The sequence below is a fragment of the Entelurus aequoreus genome, linkage group LG01 (genome assembly GCF_033978785.1).
Source record: "Entelurus aequoreus isolate RoL-2023_Sb linkage group LG01, RoL_Eaeq_v1.1, whole genome shotgun sequence".
NCBI classification, from domain to species: domain Eukaryota; kingdom Metazoa; phylum Chordata; class Actinopteri; order Syngnathiformes; family Syngnathidae; genus Entelurus; species Entelurus aequoreus.
This window is the reverse complement of record NC_084731.1, coordinates 4,397,040-4,416,298: the sequence shown is the minus strand read 5'-3', so window position 1 is coordinate 4,416,298 and position 19,259 is coordinate 4,397,040. Positions and strand designations below refer to the sequence as shown.

Genomic DNA, 19,259 nt, shown 5'->3' with positions numbered 1-19,259 from the left:
TGACATTGTTAAATTTACTGTCATAAAAATAATAATAATAATACCTGGGATTCAATTCCCACCTTCTACCTTCCTAGTCACGTCCGTTGTGTCCTTGGGCAAGACACTTCACCCTTTGCCTCTGATGGCTGCTGGTTAGCGCCTTGCATGGCAGCTCCCGCCATCAGTGTGTGAATGTGTGTGTGAATGGGTAAATGTGGAAATACTGTCAAAGCGCTTTGAGTACCTTGAAGGTAGAAAAGCGCTATACAAGTATAACCCATTTATCATTTATTTATTTATATAGCGCTTTTCTAAGTACCCAAAGTCGCTTTACATGTTAAAAACCCATCATTCATTCACACTTGGGGGTGGTAAGCTACTTTCGTAGCCACAGCTGCCCTGGGGTAGACTGATGGAAGCGTGGCTGCCAATTTTGCGCCTACGGCCCCTCCGACCACCATCTATCATTCATTCAACATTCATTCACCGGTGTGAGCGGCACCGGGGGCAAGGGTGAAGTGTCCTGGCCAAGGACCCAACGGCATGGTATGAGGCGGGGAGCAAACCTGCAACCCTCAGGTTTCTGACACGGGCGCTCTACCCACTACGCCATGCCGCCCCGGCAGTTACTATAACGTCATATCATTTGTTATAGTGTTTACAAACTCATTAATGTCCACTTTTGATTTTATCTTGCTCAAACAATTTGAATATAGTAAAAGGGAATATTTGTATTTAAAAAAAAAAAAAACTGTACATTGAATTATATTGGTGTGTTTTTATACTTTCAAGTAGTGTACAAAACCCAAAACCAATAAAGTTGGCATGTTGTGTAAATGGTAAATAAAAACAGAATGCAATGATTTGCAAATACTTTTCAACCTATATTCAATTGAATAGACTGCAAAGACAGGATACTTAACGTTGGAACTAGTCAACTTTGTTATTTTTTGCAAATACTAGCTAATTTGGAATTTGATGCCTGCAACATGTTTCAAAAAAGCTGGCACAAGTGGCAAAAAAGACTGAGAAAGTTCAGGAATGCTCATCAAACACTTATTTGAAACATCCAAAAGGTGAACAGGCTAATTGAGAACAGGTGGGTGCCATGATTGGGTTTAAAAGCAGCTTCCATGAAATGCTCAGTCATTCACAAACAAGGATGGGGCGAGGACCACCACTTTGTGAACAAATGCGTGACCAAATGGTCCAACAGTTTAAGAACAACATTTCTCAACGAGCTATCGCAAGGAATTTAGGTATTTCACCATCTATGGTCCGTAATATCATCAAAAGGTTCAGAGAATCTGGAAAAAACACGGCATGACCGAAAATTAACAATGAATGCCAGTGACCTTCGATCCCTCAGGCGGTACTGCATCAAAAAGCGACATCAGTGTGTAAAGGATATCACCACATGGGCTCAGGAACACTTCAGAAAACCACTGTCAGTAACTACAGTTTGTCGCTACATTTGTAAGTGCAAGTTAAATCTCTACTATGCAAAGCCAGAGCCATTTATCAACAACACCAAGAAATGCCAAACATTGGTCTCCTCAGTTCCTAAACGTTTACTGAGTGTTATTAACACAGTGGTAAAAATGCCCCTGTGCCAACTTTTTTGCAATGTGTTGCTGCCATTAAATTCTAAGTTAATTATTATTTGCACACAAAAAAAGGAAGTTTCTCAGTTCAAACATTAAATATCTTGTCTTTGCAGTCTATTCAATTGAATATAAGTTGAAAAGGATTTGCAAATCATTGTATTCTGTTTTTATTTACGATTTACACAACGTGCCAACTTCATTGGTTTTGGGTTTTGTAGATTCAAATATTTTTTTGTTTATCCGTCCTGTGTTTTATCCATCCATCACATCCATTTTCTACCGCAAGTTTCTTTCGGGGTCGCGGGGGGTGCTGGAGCCTATCTCAGTTTTAATCAGATTATAATTATAAATATATAGACACATCTGACAACTGCTTTATTGGTAAAACATACAACAATTAACACGGATAAAAAGTTGAAACTGAAAAAAATTATATAAGTCTTGTACATTAGCATCCTACTCAGGCTTCGTCTTGGCCCTCGGCCTGTCTGTCCACCACGTAGAAGTATTCTTTCTCGATATGTCTGCACAGCGTCATGTACTTAGAGACCCTCGCCATTCTCGGCAGGATGAAAGTGCGGGTGAACGTTTCTCTGGTCAGAGGAGGTCGTCCCTCCACCGACAACACGCTGTTGATGAACTGGAGACAAAAACTGAAGCAGTTGTGGTTGTCTTCGTCGAAGCTGACACACAAGTGAAAGAAGACATGAATAAAGACAATAAAGAATGAGTGAAGAAAGTGTGTGTCCTGCTGTGGGTATACCTGTGCCAGGTAGGGTCCCACAAGGGTACGTCTGAGAAGCGGTCCAGGTACTGATCCCATTGAGCCAGGAGGTGGAACCTGTCAGGTCTGACCAGAGGGATGCTTACGCAGTGTTGCCAGCCACTCACATCTCTGCTTACTCCTCTCTCAGTGTAGTTGTACACAACTCCTACACGCACGCACACACACACACACAGTCAAGTGGCGTTCCCCTTCCTGACCTTTGAACCCAGCCCTCACCTGAAGTGCTGGAGATGCCAGTGTGCAGATCTGATGTTCCTTCAAAGTCTCTGTAGAAAGAAACAGTGTGTGAATTTCAAAAACAGGATTTTTTTAAGCATAAATAAATATGCATGTATGTATACAATATACATACATACAGTATGTATATTGTATACAGTATATAACGTCTCAGCACATACATGAGTTGGTTTGAGTCTTTTTACAAAATGAATCTTACCAAAATGGCTTTGAGTGTTCAGTATGTGGCCCTTGGTGCTTGGAAAAAGTATGTTATTAACGGTTTATATGTATTTATATACATTTACTAAAGTCACTTTTTGGATAAATTGTACTTGTCAGAGTAGTTTTAATGTGACATACTTTTCACTCTTACTTGAGTATTTTTGTGAAGAAGAAATGCTATTTTTACTTCGCTACATTTCTTTATATCATCATTATGCTTATTCATAATACTGCTTGCTAAGCCGTATTCACTTGGCTCATAAGAGAGACTTCTGTCACATGGATCTGTTTCACCAATCCAACGTAAGCACCAGTGACCCTTTGACTCCATCTCAACAATCAAACACAGCCTGGCAGCCACATGACTGCACTCAAACTACACACTGTAAAAAGTGACATGACGTCATAACTCTTCAATGTTTACTCACAAAGGGAAAAGCGGTATAAAATGGATGGATGGATGGGACTATGAAAAAGAACAATTCTATCATCTTTTGTAGTACATTTTTTTCTGCCTGGGCCCGCCCTCCTGCCTATATCAAACGCTGTGCAAATGGTTCCTACAACCTTCCTGCTAATATATTGGCAATTTTCCTTATTGCTTCTTATTGTCCCCAGTGTCGTCCAGCTTTAGTAATGGGATGGTAAATAGTTGTACGGAGATCAAATCCCAGCTAGGTAATGTATCAGGGAGATATGCTGTTTCATGTTAAATTTTTAATTTTGCACACACAAAAAAATATTATAGAACAATTTGTTTACCACAAATTAGTTTCAGTACAAAACATGCATCAAGATAAATTCAAGTTTGAATAAAGAAGCATAAACATTTTAAATAAATCACTGGATAAAAAAAGGGTGATTTTTTTTTTGCCTCAAAATAAAATTACAAATTTAGGGCCCCAATTTAGACATGGGTGGCCTTTTGGGGTCTCTCAGTCTCTCACATGAAAACACACACAAACACACAGGGTTGTGCAATTGAAATAATTTTAACAATTTACTAAATAAATCAGAAGTTACTCATAAGTTCAGTATGAGGTGTTTTTTTCACTGAATACCTACTTATAATAAACTATTTAGATGACCATTTTTTTACTTAAGTTATATTATTCTAAAGCAGTGGTTGTCGAACTTTTTTCACAAAGTACCACCTCAGAAGACAATTGGCTCTCCAACTACCACCATAATGACCAATATTCAAATACAGTAGCGTAGTAGGCCTACGTATTCATTAAACACAAGGCAGAGGTTTTATTTAACAAGTAAATTTAATATTTTCGACACTGTAACATTAGACCCAGTTTGAACAGTAAAACTGGGTTTGACTATATGAAAATAGAAACACTGTACTTAAATAATGAATCAAATCGTTGGTGTATCACTGGATGGAGCCTATACCACTAGTGGTACATGTACCACAGTTTGAGAATCACTGCTCTAAAGTATTGGTACTTGAGTACAATGTTTTGGCTACTCTACCCACCTCTAAGTGTATAATATGAACTGTGTCTTCAGTGTCACAAAAGTGTAAAAAGAAGTGAAGCATTTCTTGTATAGGGAAAGTGAGGATGATACATAAGGTGACGCTAAAGTCGTACTGCTTTGAATTTGAGTAAGTTTCCTGTAACTTCAACTTTATCCTTTCAACAACCCTTGTTTGGGTAGAAGTGTACCAATATAAAAAGCTAAACACGCTCAGAGTGAACCCATTGATGTATTTTGGAGAACAGCTGATATTTTTGCTGGAATGGAGTTAGCAGTAAGAGAGGGACATCAGTCTACCTGCGCATGTTGTCATCAGTGGGTGTGATGAGGAGGCAGCAGGAGCTCTTGTGTCCGTCAGCCAGCGGGGAGGGCAGGCTGACTGGCGCCTCCTGAAGCCTGCCTCCCTTCAGTCGTTCCCCACAGGCAGGACACTCCTCCGGTAGTGAGAAGCAGAAGATGTCCTTGTGGCAGTGGCTCAGACGGATGACGCTGCGCTCCATGGCCGCAGCTTCGCTTCTTAATCGCCGGAGTGCCGACTTACAGTGCAGCTGCCGTCACGCAACGTCAGCCTCCCGCCTATCGGGTTGCACGGCCCATTTAGATGGTTCAGGTACACGCAACGCTTCAAATTTCACTCAATTTTGTTCTTATTCCTAGTCTGCCAGAGTAAAAAAAAGCTTACACCATGTCCCACATGCACAGGTCAAAGGTCATTATTTGGTATGGTGCACTGTAAACAAATCTGTAGATTTTACAGTAAGAAATTAGCAGCTCAATTGCCAGCATTTGTGTTGTTTTTACAGTCTATTACTGTAAATGGAAAAACGGTACCACTTATTTTTACAGTAAAATTCTGGCCACTGAGCTAACAGTATTTCATCATAAAATCTACTTTTTTTTAATGTGTAGTTTAATTATTTTAAGATATGCTTTACATTAAGGAACATCACATCCTACCACTTCTCAAATTGGGCCCCGAGTAGAATTTTATATGGTGGCCCGCCCTCTTTAATTATGCAAAACACTTTTTATTAATGAAACTCAAATTAAATTTAATGCATGCTTTGTACTAAAACAAATTGATGGGAAATTGACCCCATTTTTTATTCTTTTGCAAAATGTGTAAATATTCAGGGAAATTTGCCATTATATTCTCATCAGCGAATATACATTTCATATTAAGTGCCCTGTCATTCACTGAACATTTACATGCTCCTCTTCACACAAAACGGACCCCCCCACATATGCGTATAGGGTAGGGAGGGGCACTATAATTCCCTGATTCTCCTATTACTGAAAATTAAAACATGTTGACACTTACCATATTTTTTTGTTTGCTTGCTTTTTGCCATTTAAAGTTTGTTTACGTCATGTGTTTAAGCGTCACCTTTTTGTATTTGAAGAGAAAAGCTGACAAGTACTTTGCCTTCCTCTGGTTCTACTTTTAATGTTGTCAAAAAAAATATAAGTCAGGAAAGTGTTACATCAATGTTATTACTGTAATTATTGTAATGTTTGGACAGTAGCATTATCATCTTCCACGGATGCAGCTTGTAAATCCATGTCGTCTGTCAAAACGTGACCTGACCGACGTGTGAGCCGAGCACAAACTGACACTCTTTGCACGTCACGTGTGAAGCCGTCGCCATGGAAACAGACCTTCTGGTCTAGTCCAAGCTGGCGGTAAGTTCAAAGAACCTAGGAGACAAAAGCGTTCCAGTCTGAAAGTTGTTCAAGGTTCCCTTCAGCACCACAGTATCCATGGCGACGGACGTGATGGAACACTGACAGGTATCGAGAGGCGCTCTCAATCCTGGGGAGCACGTAGTGAGAGGTGAAACACTCTCTGCTGATTGACTGCTTTCCCTGCAACGTCATCACCCGGTTAATGAAGCCCAGAGCGAAACCATAGCAACACGAGCCAAACTCCCTCTCCTCCTGAAACCTGGGGGCGGAGAGTGAGTTATGTGATCACAGACTGCAACACAGGTGAGACGGTTCGAGTTGGGGCAAGAACCTGTCTGGCGTCCAGATGTCCAGGGCGGCAAACTCCCCTAGTTGTGTGTCCCACTTTCTTTTAAAGTCTGAGATGTGGTTGCCGGGGGCGACCAGAGGGATGATGATGCTCTGTTCCCAGCCCTGCACCTGACGCTGAACGCCAAACTCTGTATAACTGAACACCAGTCCTGCGACAGAAATTCTACTGAGGACGTGTCTTTCAAAGAACTACTGAGCACCAAGTCTGACATTACCATCAGAGCTGGAGATGCCAACATGGAGCTCTGAATCTTTCTCTTCACTGCAGACACAACATGTCAGAAAAACAGCAAAATAAACAGTGCATCCAGACATATTGCAAAATGGAATAAACTCATTTTTGTCCTCAGAATTCTACAGGTAGTAAGCAATAATGACAATGTGATTTTTTAAATGTGCAAATAGTTATTTAATTTTTTTAAAACTAAAAATAAATAAATCACATGTTCATAAGTATTCACATCCTTAGTTCAATACTTTGTTAATTAACCTTTGGCAGCAATTACAGCCTCAAGTATTTTTGAATACAATGCCACAAGCTTGACACACTTATCTTTGGGCAGTTTCGCCCATTCATCTTTGCAGCGCCTCTCAAGCTCCATCAGGTTGGATGGGAAGCCTTAGTTTTTCATCCAAGATATTTCTGTACATTGCTGCATTCATCTTTCCCTTTATCCTGACTTGTCTCCCAGTTCCTGTCGCTGAAAACCATCCCCACAGCATGATGCTGCCACCACCATGCTTCACTGTAGTGATGGTATTGGCCTGGTGATGAGCGGTGCCTTACTCCAAACATGATGCCTGGCATTCACGCCAAAGAGTTCAATCTTGGTCTCATCAGACCAGAGAACGTTGTTCCTCGTGGTCCAGTGTTTCCCACACATTCATTTATTTGTGGCGGCCCGCCACGAAAGAATTACGTCCGCCACAAATAGATTTTTTATTTATTTTTATTTTTAAATTTTATTTATTTTTGTCCTCTCCAACTTCTCAGGCAAATCATATACGGTAGTTGATATCGGCTGTTCAGATTTACTTTACAAAAGAGAAGTGTAGGATACTTCTCTTGTTGCCTTATTTGTATTTGACTTTATTACATGTATTTATATTAGAAACACAACATGTGTATATAACAAAGGGTGCAAAGTCTGCAGGCAGTAGGAAACACATGGTTAAGTGTAGGGAGTAAAACTGATGGCAGTCTAAAGTTAAAGATTTTTGGAGTGGATCAGATGTTTGATGAAGCTCTGTGTCTATCTACCACCACTACTGTTTTCTGTTTATTTGTTACTGACTGTGGCAGGACACCTCTGCCTCTGTTTCACTTTATGTTACTGGTAAATAATATGGTTGTAGTAGTAGGCTAAAGTTAAATTATTTAGTATGCACTGATTAAAGGGGCAGAGCTTTATGAGACATTTTAGCTTTTATATTTTATAAGATATATTTTTTGTAAGAACCACAATTAATAAATATATTTTAGTGAATAACTTATTGTTCAAATCTGTATATGCATATGTACATGTAGCCGAGCTAAATTTTATTTTATTTTATTTGAATTTTGGTCAATTATTCACAACATTTTTTGTTGTGAACTTCCCCAAAAGTGTTTCTCATTGTAAATAAGTTCCACTCTATTATTTTCCGTTACATACCTTTTTGTTTCCCTGGGGGGTGATTTGGCGTCGCACCTTTGTGACCAGCTTCAGTGAGCACTGACGCTCGGAGCTGGTAAGTCACGTTTATGTCTCTCTCCTTTTGTTTTTTAATAAACTTTTTGGTTGTCGTTTTTAAAAGTGTTTTGTGGGAATGCACACTGTTTTATGACTTGTTGGTGTGCATGTGTGTTGAATTCCCGAATGGCTGTTGAATTGTTGAAAAAAAAACGAACTTTTGTATGCTAAAGGATGTGTGGATTAGCTTGGTTAGCTTACTGCTAGCTGCAGTTGTTGTGGGGTCTCCTGTCTCATGAGTTTGTGCACGGGTCAGGGGCTCTGCTGTGTGTCTGTGTGGACATCTTGTGTGCCGCTGTAGCATTTATATGAGTGTGTATTTTTTTCTTTATTCTTTAGTGGAGAGAGATTCCGTTTGCCGTGGACTGTGTGTGACGCCCTGTTTTTGTTTTTTCCAAAAAAAGGTATGTCTGTTATGAGTTTTTTTGGCTTAGTTTATTGTATAAAAAATATAAAAAGAATTGATGTGGGTGGGAAAGATGAGGTGTACTGCTGCACATTTAAGGATCCTTTTTCTTAATATATATTGTTATTTGCTGAAGTATATATTTTATATACTGTGTTTTATTTAATTAATTTATTTGAGACTATTATGCTTTTTTTTTAACCTTTATTATTATTATTTCCATTTCCACATTTAAACATGTATAATTGAATTGAGTGAGCACTGACGCTCGGAGCTGTGGAGAGAGATTCCGTTTGCCGTGGACTGTGTGTGACGCCCTGTTTTTGTTTTTTCCAAAAAAAGGTGAATAAATCCCCGTGATTCAACTCCGGTGTGTGTGCCTCACTAAGAAAATACACAACGCAGAACGCTGACTGTTACAAAATGGTGCCGTGACCCGGATTCTTCAGATCAGCTGCTGCAGATCGCCGAGGTTATGCTGTGAGCAAGTAAGCGTATCATACAGCAATCAGAAAGGATCTGTTGATCGTTGAGACTTTTAATAAAAAGTGATTTTGTTTTACTGTGGCTGTGTTTTTCAACAATTTCTCATTACGTTTCCTCACGTACAGTGTCTCTATACAACGTGTCTCTGTATAGTTACATTTTATTTTAACGTCATATTTCCATTGTTATATTCATTGTGTTTGAAATATAATGGACTTTACACCATTTGGGAGGGGTAGAGGGTGGATGCAAGCAGGGAATGCAGAGCAAGCTAGGCAGCCAGGCTGTAGCAGCCCTGATGGTACCCCTGTAGCAAGGCAAATGTTTTCCACTCCCACCGTTGCTAATAATGACACCCTGGCACAATTGCGTGACATTTTAGGGGAGTTGGGAACCCACATTGGTGACACTGTTGTTAGCCGCATATTAGCCAACCAAACACCTTTCCCCACACTAAGTTGCCCACACCCCATGACTCCACCCCCGCTCGAGCCCATGCCCTCCCCAGTTGATTTGTCTCGACTGAACATCACGGTAAATGCAGCTGTCAAGGAACCATCGATGTTTAGGGGGGATGGCTCAGACAAATACACCGTACAGGAGTGGATAGATATGATGGACGCTTACCTGCATAAAAAGAATTGTCCGACTACAGAGCAGACGGATGAAATCCTCAGTCATCTTTTGGGACGAGCTACGAGTATCGTTAAAGTGGGGCTGAAGAGTAGTGCTGATATCAACACACACCCTGAAGTGGTATACGACATACTCAGAAGATACTTCAGTGACTCTCCCATGTCTGGCTTACCGATGGCTGATTTCTATTCTACACAGCCTGACGCAAATGAGAACCCAGTGGATTACTGGGTTCGGCTCAATACAGCAGCTGAGCACGCTGACCAGCATCTGCGGAAAAGTGGAGAGAAGATGGAGAACATGTCAGCGCAAATTGCTATGATGTTCATCAGGAACTGCCCCAACCCCGAACTCTCCAGTGTGTTCCGATGCAAGCCTATCAGCAAATGGTCAGCCGTGGAGGTGCAAGAAGCTATCGATGAGCACCAGAGGGAGCATCAGGCAAGGAAGAGGGCCATTAGAGCAGAGAAGTTCAAAATGGTGACAGCAGCTACCACTACCTGTCAACCTGTAGTTGAGGAGCTGACTGCAACGAGAGCGGGTGTTCAAGAACCTTCCACACAGACAAAGGTGAGAGCGGTCACCACTTCAGAAGCAGGGGCTTTAGAACGAGTACTAAGCATGCTAGAAGGCGTTTTGGCCAGAGCAGCCTCCCCTGTCCAACAGCCAACCCAGTGGACACGCCCCACTTCTTGCCGTGTATGTGGTGACAAAACTCACATTACACGTGAACACTGCATGAAAGAGAAGAGGTGCTTTGGGTGTCTGGAACCTGGCCACACAAGGAGAGATTGCCCACGGGCCGCTCCACGCCAAACCCAAGCAGAGAACCACACACCCAACCAGGGAAACTGAGTCGCTCACATTGTGGAGGGCAAAGTGTGAGTGCGTCATGTCAGACCCTCAAAACTGAAGAAGACATACATGCAATATATGAAGAGAGCTGTAAGACTGCACCGAATGGTAGTGTCATGATTTTCCAGAATATACACAAACTTGAGAAGGCAGATGATCTATTCTACACTGATGTGCTGGTGAATGACCAAGTTGCACTGTATGCTATGCTAGACACTGGTTCAATGGCTTGTACGATGAGTGAAGAAGCAGAAGAGGAGGCAGGGTTGCTGACAGAGGGTGCCCAGTCCACCAAAGACATTTTTCTGGTGGGTTGTGGTGGTGTGCATGTGCGACCCAAGTGCATTCACCAGTTAAAGTTGAAAATCTACGGACAAGAAGCAATCGTGCCCACACTAGTCGTGCCAGGCCAGCGTGACCAAATGATAGTAGGCACCAATTTGCTGAAACACTTGCTACGCCAATTCAAGCAAGATCCCAGCTATTGGCGCGTGATGAGTAAAGCTGACTCTACTGGTGAACCAGGCATCGAGCAGTTCTTGAGCATGCTCTCGGGCATAACAAGATGGAAAGGTGACATTATCCCAGACATCATTGGAACTGTGAAGCTTACTAATGCCGTGACACTGGTACCAAAACAGGAGCACATAGTGTGGGGAAAGCTTCCTGGAAAGGCTCCTATCTCAGAGGGAAGTGGTGGAACCAGCCAAATCACACTCCAACCAGAAGAGCGTCATGGTAGGGAGAACTGTGGCGTCAATGAGCGGAGACAGGTGGGTTCCTGTGAAGGTTGTGAACCCGAGTGACAAGCCTGTGACACTGAGGAGGAACATGAAGTTAGCTGATGTTTCACCATATGTGGCACTTGAAGACTTTGAGCTTTGAGTGGACTATGTCGCCAGCACGGAGCTAAAAGCACAAGGCCAAAGCGTAAGAGTAGACACTGACCATGTCCCTGACACCTCTGTAAGTCTCGCCCTTCAGGATAAGCTTGCTGATCTTGGATTGGACGACATAGACATCCACTCATGTGAAGTGTCCCCTTATTGGAAGAGTCAACTTGTGGAACTCATACAGAGGCATGATCAGGTGTTCTCCAAGGACAAGCTGGACTGTGGCCTAGCCAAAGACTTCGTCCACAGGATCCATCTGACTGATGAGCGCCCCTTCCGACTAGCATACCGCCGTGTCCCACCAAGTCAATACCAGAAACTAAGAGAGGTCCTTTCTGAGATGGAGGAGAAGAACATCATACGCAAGTCGTCAAGTGAGTGGGCCTCGCCATTAGTACTGGTTTGGAAAAAGAGTGGGGAACTACGCATTTGTGTGGACTACCGGTGGCTTAATGCACGCACCGTGAAGGATGCCCATCCAGTACCTCACCAAGCTGACTGTTTGGCTGCGCTAGGGGGGAATGCCATATTTAGCGCCATGGACTTGACATCGGGGTTCTACAATGTCCCCATGCACGAACAGGACAAGAAGTTTACTGCCTTCACTACACCAGTAGGCCTCCATGAGTTCAACCGACTACCCCAAGGCCTGTGCAACAGCCCGGCAAGTTTCATGCGCCTCATGATGAGTGTCTTCGGAGACCAAAACTTTTTGACCCTGCTGTGCTACCTCGACGATGTTTTGGTCTTTGCCTCAAATGAAGAGGAAGCCCTCAAAAGACTCGAAATGGTCTTTAAGCGGTTGAAAGGACATGGGCTTAAGTTGGCTCCGAAGAAGTGTCATTTCCTCTGGCGAAGTGTCAAGTTCTTGGGCCACATCATTGATGAGAATGGGGTTTCCACTGATTCTGAAAAGATACAAGTCATTACAGACATAAGTGAAGCGGACTTGATGATGGAGGATGGAGTCACACCTTCAGCATAAAAGATTAAGTCTTTTCTCGGTATGGTAATGTATTACCAGAGATTCATACAAAACTGTTCCAGTATGGCGAAGCCCCTGTTCTCTCTGACCGCTGCTGCGACTGGAAAGGCCAACGCAAAACGGGCTTCTCACTTTAAAAGGCTCAGCCCAGGGGATTGGGCTCAAGAACAGAGTGACGCATTCAACCAACTAAAGGCTGCTCTGTTGAACTCAGTTGTGTTGGCCCATCCGGACTTTGGTCGCCCTTTCATCCTCTCAACCGACGCTTCATTGGATGGATTGGGCGCTGTCCTCTCTCAAGTCCCTGAAGGAGGGAGCAAAGAACGTCCCATAGCCTTCGCAAGCAAAGCCCTGAGTCGCTCACAAACCAAGTATCCAGCCCATCGTTTGGAGTTCCTCGCTCTCAAGTGATCAGTGTGCGACAAATTCAGCCATTGGCTGAAGGGACACTCCTTCACTGTTTGGACTGATAATAACCCGCTAACCTACATCCTCACAAAGCCAAAGTTGGACGCTTGTGAACAGCGGTGGGTGTCGAAGTTGGCTCCATATGACTTCAGTATCCAATATATCCCAGGCAGTAAGAACATCGTTGCAGATGCCTTGAGCAGGCAACCCTTCATCAAGCCACGGGTCAGCAAGAGACTTATAGCAGAACCATATGAGGCTCTGCTCGAGGAAGCGAAACATATTCGGGATGACAGGATACAGGATGTGTTTCGGCTGAGTACCAACAGCCAAGAGGTAAAACTGGGCGGATCTGAAATGGCATGCAGTTCAATGAGCAGTGAAGAACTGACGGCAGTCCTGGATGGTCAGATTGAGTGGGGTGAGGGACCCAAAGGGAGAGTGATCTCTTGGCTGGTAAATGATGTACATAAGATTGTTCCACCAGGAGAAAGTGCCTTACCCGTCTTCTCCCTTAAAGAGCTTCAAGACAAGCAACAGGAAGACACTATACTGGCAAGAGTCATTCACTATGTGGCACATGGCAGGAGGCCATCGAGGAGAGAAAGAGTTAAAGAGCCTCTCAAAGTCCAGAAGACTCTAAAGCAGTGGGAGAAGCTCAAGATGTTGGATGGCATCCTATATAGAGTGAGCAAAGATTCACTAACTGGGAGAAGGCGGTACCAGTATGTTGTGGCTGCATCACTGGCCAAGCAGGCTCTGCAGGGTGTCCATGACGAGGCTGGGCATCAGGGACAGCATAGGACTCTATACCTGGCGAGGCAGAGGTTCTTTTGGATTGACATGGAACGAGAAGTCCGTGAATATGTCAAGTCGTGCAAGCGCTGTGTGGTGAGCAAGACACCCGAACCCGAAGGGAGAGCGCCTCTCGAGAGCATCAAAACAACAAGCCCTCTCGAGATGGTCTGCATTGACTTTTGGTCAGCTGAAATCCCAAATGGAAATACTGTGGATGTCCTGGTCGTCACTGACCATTTCACAAAAATGGCTCACGCCTTCCCATGTCATGATCAGTCAGCAAAGCAGGTTGCTCGTCAACTCTGGGATCGATACTTCTGTGTCTACGGCTTTCCAGAGAGAATTCACTCCGACCAAGGAGCCAACTTTGAGAGCCAGTTGATCCGAGAGTTGCTGCTGATCTCTGGGGTAAAGAAGTCGATGACAACAGCTTATCATCCCATGGGAAACGGTGTGGTCGAACGCTTTAACCGGACATTGGGAAGCATGATCAGAGCTCTCCCTCCAAGAGCCAAACAAAAATGGCCCCAAATGTTGCAGACATTGACTTTCGCCTACAACTGCACCGCCCATGAGTCGACGGGCTATGCCCCGTTTTATCTAATGTACGGGAGAATTCCCAGACTCCCAGTTGATGTAATGTTCCACAATGTGGAGAGGGACTGTGACATTGCTGACTATGATAAATATGTCCTCAAACTGAGGGAGGAGCTAAAAGAAGCATTATCCTCTGCCCAGGCCAATGCTGTCACCAGTCAGCGTCATCAAACTGAACTGTACAACCAAAGGACCAAAGGTCATGACATCGCTGAGGGAGACCAAGTACTCTTGTCAAACAAATGTGAAAGGGCACGCAAGAAGTTGTCGGACAAATGGGAGGCTGTACCGTATGTGGTTGTCTCAAGAGACCCAATGTGTCATACCTACCGGATAAGGAACACTTGCAGTGGTCACGAAAGGGTTGTCCATCGCAACCGCCTCCTGTGTGTCAACTTTCTTCCACTTAATTTGGAGAATGAAGAGTATGTTGAATCATCATTCACTGAATCATCTGAGTCAAGTCATGTTGAGACACAAAGTCGGGTTTCGGATGTGGTGACGGGAGATGTCACAGAAGACCGAACAGCCAGTTGGATTCTGGACAGTGCTTCTGCCAATTCGCCATCAGAATGTCTGGGTGCTGATGAGGAGCTTGAAGACCCTGATCTGGATGAAAGTGCCAGCCAGAGGCCAAGGAGTGTGTCAAATGTGGTTGATAGGACAGGCCATAGCGACGACCCCCCAAGCACAGCAATCAGTGTTGTCTCCCGTATAAGAACGAGGGTGGGTAGGCTGGTGAAACCTGTAGATAAGCTAATTCAGAACATGACCCAGAAGAAAATATCTGTTTGAGTTACAAACCTTTGTAAACCATCAAGTAGTTGTTTAATCCAATGTTTGGGTTGAACTTGTATTACAGTAGCAGTGATAAATATTAGGTACTCATTGTCTTGTTAAAGGTATATTTTTTTATTACCTTTGTAAAGTAAAGTGTAAGGTGGTGTAAAAGGCACCTCTTTTTGCAAGTGTATCCAGGAGGATTGTGCAGCCCTCCTTGGTCATTTTCTCAATGATATGAGTAACTAATAAGTTGCATAACGTGAATGTATTGGAGTACTGTGCTAAGTCTTGAAGTATTTTGGTGAAGTTCAGAGGGGAGTATGTAGCCGAGCTAAATTTTATTTTATTTTATTTTAATTTTGGTCAATTATTCACAACATTTTTTGTTGTGAACTTCCCCAAAAGTGTTTCTCATTGTAAATAAGTTCCACTCTATTATTTTCCGTTACATACCTTTTTGTTTCCCTGGGGGGTGATTTGGCATGGCACCTTTGTGACCAGCTTCAGTGAGCACTGACGCTCGGAGCTGGTAAGTCACGTTTATGTCTCTCTCCTTTTGTTTTTTTATAAACTTTTTGGTTGTCGTTTTTAAAAGTGTTTTGTGGGAATGCACACTGTTTTGTGACTTGTTGGTGTGCACGTGTGTTGAATTCCCGAATGGCTGTTGAATTGTTGAAAAAAAAACGAACTTTTGTATGCTAAAGGATGTGTGGATTAGCTTGGTTAGCTTACTGCTAGCTGCAGTTGTTGTGGGGTCTCCTGTCTCATGAGTTTGTGCACGGGTCAGGGGCTCTGCTGTGTGTCTGTGTGGACATCTTGTGTGCCGCTGTAGCATTTATATGAGTGTGTATTTTTTTCTTTATTCTTTAGTGGAGAGAGATTCCGTTTGCCGTGGACTGTGTGACGCCCTGTTTTTGTTTTTTCCAAAAAAAGGTATGTCTGTTATGAGTTTTTTTGGCTTAGTTTATTGTATAAAAAATATAAAAATAATTGATGTGGGTAGCAAAATGAGGTGTATTGCTGCACATTTAAGGATCCTTTTTCTTAATCAATCAATCAATCAATCAATCAATCAATGTTTATTTATATAGCCCTAAATCACAAGTGTCTCAAAGGGCTGTACAAGCCACAACGACATCCTCGGTACAGAGCCCACATACGGGCAAGGAAAACTCACCCCAGTGGGACGTCAATGTGAATGACTATGAGAAACCTTGGAGAGGGCCGCATATGTGGGTAACCCCCCCCCTCTAGGGGAGACCGAAAGCAATGGATGTCGAGTGGGTCTGACATAATATTGTGAAAGTCTAACACATCAGCGAGAGTCCAGTCCATAGTGGGGCAAGCAGGAACCATCCCGAGTGGAGACGGGTCAGCAGCGTAGAGATGTCCCCATCTGATGAACAGGCTAGCGGTCCACCCCGGGTTTGGAGCAGAGTAGAAAAGAAAAGAAAAGAAACGGCAGATCAACTGGTCTAAACAGGGAGTCTATTTAAAGGCTAGAGTATACAAATGAGTTTTAAGATGAGACTTAAATGCTTCTACTGAGGTAGCATCTCTAACTTTTACCGGGAGGGCATTCCATAGTATTGGAGCCCGAATAGAAAACGCTCTATAGCCCGCAGACTTTTTTTGGGCTCTGGGAATCACTAATAAGCCGGAGTTCTTTGAACGCAGATTTCTTGCCGGGACATATGGTACAATACAATCGGCAAGATAGGCAGGAGCTTGACCGTGTAGTATTTTATACGTAAGTAGTAAAACCTTAAAGTCGCATCTTAGGTGCACAGGAAGCCAGTGCAAGTGAGCCAGTATAGGCGTAATATGATCAAACTTTCTTGTTTTTGTCAAAAGTCTAGCAGCCGCATTTTGTACCATCTGTAATCTTTTAATGCTAGACATAGGGAGGCCCGAAAATAAAACGTTACAGTAATCGAGACGAGATGTAACGAACGCATGGATAATGATCTCAGCATCGCTTGTGGACAAAATGGGACGAATTTTAGCGATATTACGGAGATGAAAGAAGGCCGTTTTAGTAACACTTTTAATGTGCGACTCAAACGAGAGAGTTGGGTCGAAGATAATACCCAGATTCTTTACAGAGTCACCTTGTTTAATTGTTTGGTTGTCAAATGTTAAGGTGGTATTTTTAAATAGATGTCGGTGTTGAGCAGGACCGATAATCAGCATTTCCGTTTTCTTAGCGTTGAGTTGCAAAAAGTTAGCGGACATCCATTGTTTAATTTCATTAAGACACGCCTCCAGCTGACTACAATCCGGCGTGTTGGTCAGCTTTAGGGGCATGTAGAGTTGGGTGTCATCAGCATAACAGTGAAAGCTAACACCGTATTTGCGTATGATGTCACCTAGCGGCAGCATGTAAATACTAAAGAGTGCAGGGCCAAGAACCGAACCCTGGGGAACTCTGCACGTTACCTTAACATAGTCCGAGGTCACATTGTTATGGGAGACACACTGCATCCTGTCAGTAAGATAAGAGTTAAACCAAGACAAGGCTAAGTCTGTCATCCCAATACGCGTTTTGATACGCTCTAATAAAATATTATGATCAACAGTATCGAAAGCGGCGCTAAGATCAAGAAGCAGCAACATAGATGAAGCATCAGAATCCATCGTTAGCAATAGATCATTAGTCATTTTTGCGAGGGCTGTCTCCGTAGAGTGATTTGCCCTGAAACCGGATTGAAAAGGTTCACAGAGATTGTTAGACGCTAAGTGTTCATTTAGCTGCTGTGCTACAATTTTTTCGAGGATTTTCGAGATAAACGGAAGGTGGGACACCGGCCGGTAGTTTACCAGGAGATCAGGATCGAGGTTAGGTCTTTTGAGTAGAGGATGAATAACCGCTTTTTTGAATGCTAGGGGAACAGTGCCAGAGGAAAGTGATAAATTTATAATATTTAATACTGATGGACCTAATAATACAAAAAGCTCCTTAATAAGTTTCCCAGGAATTGGGTCAAGTAAACATGTTGTTTGTTTTGTCCCATTTACACATTTTGACAATTCCTCCAATGTTATTTCATCAAAGAGAGAGAAACTATTTTGGAGGGCAGTGTCCGTCGTATATACAGTCGTATTTGTGTTAATAGAACCCAGTTGTAGCTGAGATGCATTGTCTTTAATCTCTTTTCTAATGACTTCAATTTTCTTAGTAAAGAAATTCATAAAGTCATCTGCTGAGTGGGTGGAGCTACTGGGAGAAGTCCCTTGTTGGGTTAGCGATGCTACCGTACTAAACAGAAATTTAGGATCATTTTTGTTGAGGTGGATGAGATTTGAGTAATATTTAGCTTTAGCTGAGGTAAGCATGCGTTTATAAGTTATTAAACTATCACACCATGCTTGATGGAAAACCTCAAGTTTAGTCGCACGCCATTTGCGTTCCAGCTTTCTACATGATAATTTCTGGGCTTTAGTTTCTTCTGTAAACCATGGGGTACGCCTTTTAGGGGCCCTTTTTAGCTTTAGCGGTGCTACAATATCAATGGTGTCGCACAGGGCGTCATTAAAGTTGTTAGTGAGGTTATCAATAGAGCCCACATAATTTGGGAATGGTGCCATTACCGAAGGCAGTAGGTCAGTAAGAGTCGTCGTTGTGGCAGCATTAATGTTGCGGGTGCTATAGTAGTTATTATTATTATTATTAGTTTGTTGACAATGAGTCAGAACTTCGAATTTTATAAGGTAATGGTCGGACATTAGTGTACGGGAGTATCGTAACTTTAGAGGTGGTGACACCCCTGACAAGCACTAGATCTATCGTATTACCGTTGCGATGCGTGGGTTCATTTATTATTTGTGTAAGACCACAGCTATCAATTATAGTCTGGAGCGCCACGCATGGAGGGTCCGATGGGGTATTCATATGGATATTAAAGTCCCCCATTATGATTATATTGTCGGCGTGCGTCACTAGATCGGCAACAAACTCTGAGAATTCACTGATGAAGTCCGAATAGGGCCCAGGGGGCGGTAGATAACAGCCAGGTGGAGAGGCAGCAGTGTGACAAACCTCAAAGTGAGCACCTCAAACGAGTTAAATTTATTATTTAGGTTAGGTGTAAGATTATAGTTTTCATTGTATATTAGTGCGACACCCCCTCCCCTTTTAAGAGGTCTGGCAACATGTGTATTGGTATAGCCAGGAGGAGATGCTTCATTTAGCGCAAAAAAATCGTCTGGTTTGAGCCAGGTCTCGGCGAGACCAACGACGTCAAGTTTGTTGTCTCTAATGACTTCATTAACTAATAACGTTTTGGAAGATAATGATCTTATGTTTAAAAAGCCCATATTATAGGTAGTGGGCTGTT

The 19,259-nt window shown here is 42.9% G+C and overlaps 2 protein-coding genes across 2 annotated transcripts in view; both read right to left on the bottom strand.

The window, feature by feature from the left end:
• Positions 1-2,035: 2,035 nt before the first annotated feature.
• Positions 2,036-4,805, bottom strand: LOC133653705 (MKRN2 opposite strand protein-like). The gene is made up of 4 exons (XM_062053329.1): positions 4,603-4,805; positions 2,593-2,642; positions 2,353-2,521; positions 2,036-2,272 (listed from the first exon to the last, which is right to left on the bottom strand). The coding sequence occupies exons 1-4, from the start codon at positions 4,803-4,805 to the stop codon at positions 2,050-2,052; spliced, it is 645 nt and encodes a 214-aa protein (XP_061909313.1). The 3' UTR covers positions 2,036-2,049.
• Positions 4,806-5,728: 923 nt separating this feature from the next.
• Positions 5,729-19,259, bottom strand: part of LOC133647123 (MKRN2 opposite strand protein-like) — a 15,787-nt gene continuing 2,256 nt past the window's right edge. The window contains exons 2-4 of the mRNA XM_062043252.1: positions 6,558-6,604; positions 6,323-6,491; positions 5,729-6,250 (exon numbers count right to left, since the gene is read on the bottom strand). Of these exons, the coding sequence (XP_061899236.1) occupies positions 6,004-6,250; positions 6,323-6,491; positions 6,558-6,604 (463 nt within the window). The 3' untranslated portion in view covers positions 5,729-6,003. The remainder of the gene's footprint in view (positions 6,251-6,322; positions 6,492-6,557; positions 6,605-19,259) is intronic.

What these genes read in the sequence shown, in the direction of transcription:
- LOC133653705 (XM_062053329.1), bottom strand. Translation starts at nt 4,805, where the DNA reads ATGGAGCGCAGCGTCATCCGTCTGAGCCACTGCCACAAGGACATCTTC. An exon ending in ACTGATGACAACATGCGCAG is followed by an intron (nt 2,643 to 4,602) that starts GTAGACTGATGT and finishes TTCTTTCTACAG; the next exon opens with AGACTTTGAAGGAACATCAG. An exon ending in TGGGACCCTACCTGGCACAG is followed by an intron (nt 2,273 to 2,352) that starts GTATACCCACAG and finishes CTTGTGTGTCAG; the next exon opens with CTTCGACGAAGACAACCACA.